General features: G+C 33.9%; 1 protein-coding gene across 2 annotated transcripts; it reads left to right on the forward strand.

Moving 5' to 3' along the window:
• Positions 1–353: 353 nt before the first annotated feature.
• Positions 354–8,001, forward strand: LOC117418502 (stromal cell-derived factor 1-like). 2 transcript variants are annotated; one of them, XM_034031633.3, is made up of 4 exons: positions 354–789; positions 3,172–3,289; positions 4,805–4,912; positions 5,771–8,001. In XM_034031633.3, exons 1-3 carry the CDS (start codon positions 570–572, stop codon positions 4,890–4,892), a joined length of 426 nt encoding a protein of 141 aa, XP_033887524.2. In that variant the 5' UTR covers positions 354–569; the 3' UTR covers positions 4,893–4,912; positions 5,771–8,001. The 2 variants fall into 2 exon arrangements, with proteins under 2 accessions (XP_033887524.2, XP_033887523.2); XM_034031632.3 differs by having other exon boundaries at positions 355–789; positions 4,805–4,888.
• The last annotated feature ends 334 nt before the right edge of the window (positions 8,002–8,335 follow it).

Here is an 8,335-nt window from a genome sequence, read left to right on the forward strand (position 1 = left end):
AATTGTAATCTAAATGTATGTATTGACTACTAAAGTTAATATTGTTTCTCTAGTAAGTAAAAAAAAAATATATATATATATATATATATATATATATATATATATATATATATATATATATATATACACCTGATTAATAATTACAATTATCAGACTAATTATTCCTTGAGCATTTTTATATACACTATCTGCATGTAATGTAAAAGTAACTTTTGAAAAGTATAAGAATTGAGGGCATGCAAATGATACTGGTACTGAGTTTTAATTTACCTGCTGCATTTAAAATCATGTGTTTAGACTTGCATAATAATTATGATTAGTAGTTAAATGATTTCCATATGCACCAGATTTTACAAATTGTTGTTAAACAAGTGGAATCTGACATTTTTAACATCCAACATGTTTTAGAGAAGCTTTGCTAAACAATGCGAGACTGGATGACAGAAAAATCTGTAATTTTATACTAGCAATGGGAGCCTCATTTTGTTATTAACCAGGTTTTACAGGCAGGCATTTAAAAGGAGAAAGTTGCATTTCACCCTTGAACATTTTAATACAGGAAGTATGTCATGCCAGAGGTAATAAATCATTTCAAACTACCCTCCTTTCTCCCCAGCCCTCAAGTAGGAGTCACACTCAATACATTTAACACTCTGCACAGGACTTGCAGAGTCACAGTTGCATTGGAGTCTTGTTGTGTGAAATTTAGTAAGCCACCCACGATGGATGTGAAAGCGCTTGCAGTTATAACCCTGCTGATGATGACAATGTACATCCATGTATCCCATGGTAGGTAAACTTCCAGTTTATGTTGACTGAATATAGGACTGTCTGAAGCTGATCACTTACAACAAACTGCTTTTAACGTTTTAAAGTGTTTAGTAGGTGTTTTTTTAATGACTATAAATTTAAGTTTAGAAATAGTGTTCTGAATGTAGACTTGCTTAGTCTCCATTTAGTGTGTGTGTGTGTGTGTGTGTGTGTGTGTATATATATATATATTAGTGTGTGTGTGTGTGTGTGTGTGTGTGTGTGTGTGTTTTGTGTTTAAATGTCACTGGTTTGTTTAGTTGCTTGGGTTTGTAACTTTGTCAATGTATGTTTATAATTTAATTCCAGCTATCCCTTAATCTCATTGTATGCTGATAAGGTTTGTATTTGAATTTTATAACAAGAAACCTTTTATTTAGAAAAAAAAAAAAAACAGGTTTTGCTGGTATGCATCTATGTAATTTTTAAAAATGAGATCTGATATTATCTACTGTTGAAAGCTCATTTACTTTAAAAATTAAACTATCATATTTCACATTCTCTAAAATCAGCCAGGGGAATGGTATGATGTGTGTAGAAAGGGTATTTTCTAAACAAACGTGAAACTGGAAAATGTTGTTTCAGCTAAATGACAATGTGCATGGTTTTTAAATTGCAGCTTACAATTTGACATCATGAAATTAATTTTGCAAATGCCTTGTGCAAATGACTTCTTGTTTCGGTTTTTATATCGTGTATTGAGTGCAGAAAAGAAAATGTGTGATTAATTAGAATGCCTTCTGATTTCAATTCCTGCACTCTCCTTTAACATTCCTAATAATGTGTGAAAAGAATTGGCAGTCCGTAAACAATGGGGGAGGGAGAAGACTCGGTTTAATTTGTAAGTACTGTAGGTCGCTCTAGGTAAATGGTTTTTATTGCACCGCTTTGATTAGTTCTTGGACAAAACATTTTAATCGGACGCATATTAAACAGTTTATCAACTTGTAGTGACTTTTGTTCAAACGTCCGATCCTCTAAAACAAATTGCAGCTTAAAAATATTAATACCCTAACCACTAACTGTAGGAGGTAATTTCCAAAATAATACAATATCTGCTTAGACATCTTTTTTTTTTTCTTGAAAATCAATCTGTTTACTTATTCCTCAGGTTTTCACAAACTATATCATGCTTTAATAATAATAAAAAAAATAAACCCAAATACGTAATGTCAAACACTTCTTATTCGTAGCTGAATTCTCAATTTCCACACCGTTTTAAAATATACTATCATATGCATTTGAAGAGTTGCTTGTCAGTTACATGTAATTATGTGCCTATGTGAAGTGATTGAAACCCCCAAAATAGTGAAAGTAATATAAATCAGTAATGTTCTCATTTCTTTGCTTTACCAATATCCGCCCATGTATTCAGCCTACTAAAAATGCCATTAGCCTATTTGTTCTTAAACAAATTACTCGAGTAAAGCGTTTCTTTTTAAATTGCACACCATGAGTTGGTATTTTAGAGTAGTGCTGGTTCTCTGGCTCTTTTCTACGGTACCTTTTTGGTGGTCTTGCCAGATGTTGATCGCGTTATTTCAGCATCCCATTAATGTCAGAAACAGCGCTCTTTTACCTACTAGATAATTGCGGCGACAGCAAGGTATCCTTACCCGAGGGCAACGGTACTTAGTCAAAAGACAAGATAGCCAGCTTAAGGCAACTACTTTTGAGGTACAGCAGTTCCGCTTTACTCGGAACCCGATGACAATGGGTGTAATTATGCATACACTTATGTTGGCACAGAACATTGTAGTTAACGCTTTATTTAGATTAGATAAGTTTCCTCTAAACGCAAGTGATTTAATGGTGTGCTTGCCCTATGTCATTTCACAGTTTGTCTTGAAAAACAATGCAACGAAACAATTAGTGACTCACTGATCAAAAGACAGTTGTTTTTTTAATATGTTTATATAGGTCCTGGAAATGTATATGTTACTCGTTTGGCGAACTAGTATATTACAGTACTTGCTTAGGAGAAAAAAAACAACTAATTTAGCTTTTAGAAATTGGTTTGTAATATCCGCTGGGGAGGTCAATACCTATAATAGTATTTGGAAGTCCGAGAATAACTGAATGAGAAATTCTTAAGGGAAGGCAAGTTTTGCACATTTTTAAAGGCAGTTGTTCAAGATTATAATATAATGCATACTATGATGCAGTTTAGTAGATTATCTGTCTGAATTGTAAAACCTAGAGTCATGAAGCTCTGTGTTGAAGCCTGTCCTTTAACTCTGAAGGCAGTGCACATTTAGAACATCGTTTAGAGGTCAGAAGGGGCTGCTGTATCAAATCTTGAAGGGCATCTTGTTGCATTATTGCCACTTCATTAATTTAATTCACATGTGTACCCATCAGCAAAGCCATTCAGCCTGGGCCAGAGATGCTGGTGCAGATCTCCTGAGAAAAGTGTGCACAAGAACAATGTCAAGAATCTGAAGTTTATGAACACTCCCAACTGCCCTCTGCAGATCATGTAAGTTGTCTTTGTTACAGATTATCCTAATTTTAGAGCAGGCTTTCATTGTTTCTACTTTAGTAACATTCTCTGTTTTAAAAATAAGACTAAGAACAATGGCAGCTGAAACTCATTTCAGATCCCATGCACACCACTTCCTGCTATTGCTCCTAACAGGGAAACTTCCCTGTATTTCACACTAGAATCATTCAGAAAGACAGTCGAGTAGCATGACTTTCAGAAAGGTTTGCTGGTATTTTTAAACTGTCAGAAAGCTGTAATCTAATCTAATTTGGTGATTTGTGTTGGTTTTTGCTTGCTGTGAAGTAATTGCTGCCTGGTGTATTCTTGAACATATTTATTACCTTTTCTAATTAACTGGAAAGCTGTAGACATGGTCTTAAGTGTTCTCATGCAAAACTGTGAACCAGCATTTAATAATTTCATATTTAGAACAAAAAAATCATAATTGATTGACAAATACATCTTGTTAAAGCATTTGATGAAAAAGACCCTCTGCATATTGAAAAAATACATCAATGGGATTTATTTTGACAGAATATTAATTTTCATTTTATAGGAAAGTAGATCTCTTTAATTTGCAGGATCCTTTTATTTAATTTGGAGCTGGCAGCCTGACTTTTGGAGACATGATATTGTCTTTTGTTCAGCTTTATCAAGGTGTTATCATTTCACAGTTTCCAGCTCAAACACTAACATTTCGCATATGGGTGTGAAAGCGACTGATTTAGATTAACCTTGGGAATTTAGATATTGCATATCTTGTTCTGTGACTCATTTAAAGAAGTGGGTGTATTAACTTTGATTTTACAAGCATATCTCGTTGTTAAATCTGCTTGTTTTTATGTATAAACAAAAGTTAAACTGCTATTCTGAAGAGCTTGTTTCTAATTTTGTACCAGTTATATTTACCTTTCACAATGATGCAATTATTATGCATTGATATCAAGACCAAGTTAAACAGTTTGTTTTTTTGGAAACTATTTCCGTACTGGTACCTTCATGCATAACAGGCAGCAAGTTACAGATACTATACGTAAGAGCAACAAACACCCAATTTCACATTGGTCACACTTCTAGGAAAGATACCGCAAACTTGGCTTCTGTATTTGCACAGTACAACTCTGAGTAATTGATTTACTAGCACTAGTAACCACATTCCCATACACAAACAGAATTACCTTCCCAGATCTTGGAAGGAAAATAGCTTTAAGCAATTGACGTCCCACAAGGCTGCTCAGGCTTTCAGATAATAACACAAATCGCATGCTTTTTGCATTAAAACATTTCCTAGAGTAAGGGCATCACTACAGTAACCCTTGAAAGATAACATCTGTATGGGTACCGATTCATTGTGTCAATGAGTTAGCTTTGTCTAAATAGCTACATTTCCTCCATGTCTTAACATTCCCAATGGTTTTATATAGAGGTCAAATAGGACCATCAATAAAGGTAATTTGTAAAATGACTAACTGAAATAAACATTTATTTTTCCTCCCAATATTTTTACAGTGCAACAATGAGAAATGACAAGCAAGTATGTCTTGACCCTGAGACTAAATGGCTACAGCAATACTTGAAGAATGCTATTAACAAGTAAGGAGAAATACTTCTTGACAAGTAAGAAATAATTGGGTAACACTTGGGATTGGAATCTGAAATTTAAACATTTGACTTCTTACATGTACATCCCGTTTCTGAGTTAGGTCTATTTTAATAATCTAAAATGTGGCATCAAAATACTGCTATTAATTAAATGAATCCCACTTATCTCTGTGAATACAATAAAGATGTGGTCCACGTTGGAGCAGAGTACTGATTTTGAGGTCTACTGTATTTGGTTCCTCCATTGTTTGGACATTTGAAATGGATCCCTTGTTTTTACTTGCTGACTTGCTGTACTTTTCTTATGCAGCCACATTTTTAATATTGCTTTAAAACAAACTGCATTTGATGTGTGTTTATATGCTGAGCCAGAAAGGATTATTGATTTTATTTTGCAAAGGGTTTTTTTTTGTTGTGACTGCTTGGTCAGGTACAGCAGATCTGAGCTCTGACTCCAACCACATCACCTCAACAAATACATATCTTTAATCAATGAGTTATTATAAAGAACATGTTCTATATTAAATTTTGAAACACTAGCAGTCTAAATGCACATGATTTCTTAATCTCTGATACATTTTATACCAACAGATTGTGGTTTTTCAGTTTCAAATGCACCTTCCCAAATGAATACACACCTTGGCAATTTTTCATATTATTGGAAAGAAAATACATGTTTTCCTTTTTATGCATTATATAGGTATTTTAAAATAAATGTTAAGGTTCATGTACAATTTACTGTAAACATGGCCTAACCAGGAATTTAATTTGTGAATTTGCCAGTTGTGAGGAAGCACTTTATTTTAAAGGGTTGCAAGCTACAATTTCAAAATTTGTAATCTGAAAACTTTTTTTTTATCTTTCTTTTTACAGGATTAAAAAATCAAGAGGCATTTGAAAACACGTGCTGGATTACAGCTCCTTTCACCCATGTAATATTTGTATTCTTCTCTGGACTGCTTGCTGTAACAGCACTTAACCACCATACATGTATGTTGAGACATTGATACTGCCACCTGCATCAACACTGCTTTTACTGACAATATAAATTATATATGTGAAATTATATGTAGATGTCTTATATAACTATGATACAGGTCACACGTCTGTGAGTTTAACTGCTTGTTCCTTGATGTTTATGTGCTGGTGAACTAAATTGCTTTTGGACTAGAGAGTCAGACAAAACTAACTGAAGTTAATTTTTAAAGAATAACTTGTAGACTGCCTTCCACCCTTCGTAATTAATTTCTCAAATTGCATAGTAACAGATGCACAATAACTACCTTCCCATTTACATGCTACGGTTTGGCATCACCAGAGCCATACACAATCATAAGTTTACAGTGCTGCAATAAGAAGCTGGTTTGCAACTTAACTGTACTGCTGCCGTTTGACCCAATTGAATGCACTTTAGTTTATTCACATGGCTGCATTTGCCAGCAAACAGTGATTTGGGCTGTTTGATAAGTGAATAAAATGGATCACCTGAGGCAAACTTTCTGTATTTGTAAGAAACCCTTTGCATATGAGAATCATTTTAAGGTCTGTAATCTCCATTTATATACTGAGTGCAAAATGTAGTTATTCTCCATTTAAAATGAAGACTCTTTCAAGTACACACTGCAAAAATGTTCCCATAAGAACATCATACTAGCAATTACTGTGTAAATGATTTTTGTCTTGCTATGTTTTAAACAGCTTTTAATGCCTGTTTTTCAGTTTGAGATTTTATTACTGTTTAATTTGCTTGTTATATTTGCTTATTGAATTTTCTAGGAGGCAGAGAATAGTCAGATGCCTTACATTTTAATAGTGTAGGTATTTTATAAAAATGTGTAAAATGAAGGTATTCCCAGAATGTACAAAAACTACAGTATGCTCATATCAAGAGAATTCTAACTGCTACTTTGTGAATTATAAAGTAATTTTATTTTTTTTATATAAAAAATTAATTAAATCCCAAAATGAATCAGAGTTCATGAAGTCAAAATAGTCAAGCTGTATTTTTCCTCATGCCACCCTATTATAGCTGCAATACATACAACTCTAGTTGTGGTGGTGGGGACAAAATGTGGGCGGTCTGAGAATATTTGATGTATTTGCCAAGTTAAGTCACTGGAAGTGTTGCAGGGCTATGTCAGTGACTGGACCAGGGCCAGTAAGTGCAATATTTAGACCCAGAAACAGTTTCATTTGATAAGTAATGAATCGTTTGGATTGAAACCCCATACTTACGCTTTTCCATATTCCATGCTGTTTTCTTCACTAACTGCTCCCTGTCTACGGCTTGCATCTTTCCTGGCCCAACATCTAAAGCAGCCTGCCTTTTTATATGAAGCAGCCTGCAGGCATGCACATCCATTTAATCTCTGTAGAAGAAATACTGTCTGTTCAACTATACACAATTCCTTAGAAAAAAAAGGCAATTCTCTAGAGAAGGCCATCACTGTCTAAAGTAGCCATGATTCAGAATCCTTTATACTTGTTCATTATTTGGCATTTAGACAAATATGGTGTAAATGGCTAGTTGGAGTTTCTGCACATTACATTTTAAATTCCTAATGCTTAAGGTCAATTTGCAATTCAAGACTACGCTTAATATTTGAAGTTTAAACTTTGTTTTTGCTACTCTGATACCCCTCCTTCCTTTTACTGAGTAGGAGCATTGTTTCTGCATGTAATTTCATACTGACAGGGTAATCTGGTAATATATTTTGCATTGTGTTTAATCAGGGGAAGAGACTTATTTTGATTTAAAATGGCAGCAGACCCACACAGGGACCAAACCTAAGTGTAAAATGTTTAATCTAAGCTTTCACTCGATCTGGTATGCCACAATAAATGCTGGTGCTTTTTCATGGAGAGAGTTAGTCTTACACAAAGTGTGACACTTATATCAAATGTTTATTTCTTATGACTTATTCTCCCGCACAATGTGAAGAACTAATTCTTTTAAGGCAGCTTTAAAAAGAAGTATACAATATACAAGGCATTTTATATAGCCTTTTTTTTAAATGAGATTTTCACTATATCAAACCAGCATTCATATATTTTTGTATTTTCATTGCACTTGGTAATTTTTCAATAAACGTATAAAGGAAAAACATTTTGTCTGGGTCTGTTTTATACAAATTTGAAACTTTTTGTACTGAACTTTCCAGTTGAAATTAAATGTCATGGTTCAACTGACTTTCTATCCTGCAATGTTGTACTTTTACAAACAGCTTTTGATTGTTCCAACTTTTACATCTGGGCTTTGGGGGGCGGGGGGGAGAAGCATAAATATTGCATTTCATGGTGCCACTGTGATGTGATTTAGCATACAATTGTGCACATTCAGTATCAATAAAAAAAGAAATGTGCCATCCTTCCCACAAAATGCAATACATTTGTTACATTACATTAAGTCACTTAATAATTGTAACACAGTAGTTACTA

Source organism: Acipenser ruthenus, chromosome 13 (assembly GCF_902713425.1).
Source record: "Acipenser ruthenus chromosome 13, fAciRut3.2 maternal haplotype, whole genome shotgun sequence".
Classification (NCBI taxonomy): Eukaryota; Metazoa; Chordata; class Actinopteri; order Acipenseriformes; family Acipenseridae; genus Acipenser; species Acipenser ruthenus.

Coding starts and splice junctions, on each gene's coding strand:
- LOC117418502 (XM_034031632.3), top strand. CDS start 570: ATGCCAGAGGTAATAAATCATTTCAAACTACCCTCCTTTCTCCCCAGC. Junction 790..3,171: donor GTACATCCATGTATCCCATG/GTAGGTAAACTT, acceptor TGTACCCATCAG/CAAAGCCATTCAGCCTGGGC. Junction 3,290..4,804: donor AACTGCCCTCTGCAGATCAT/GTAAGTTGTCTT, acceptor ATATTTTTACAG/TGCAACAATGAGAAATGACA.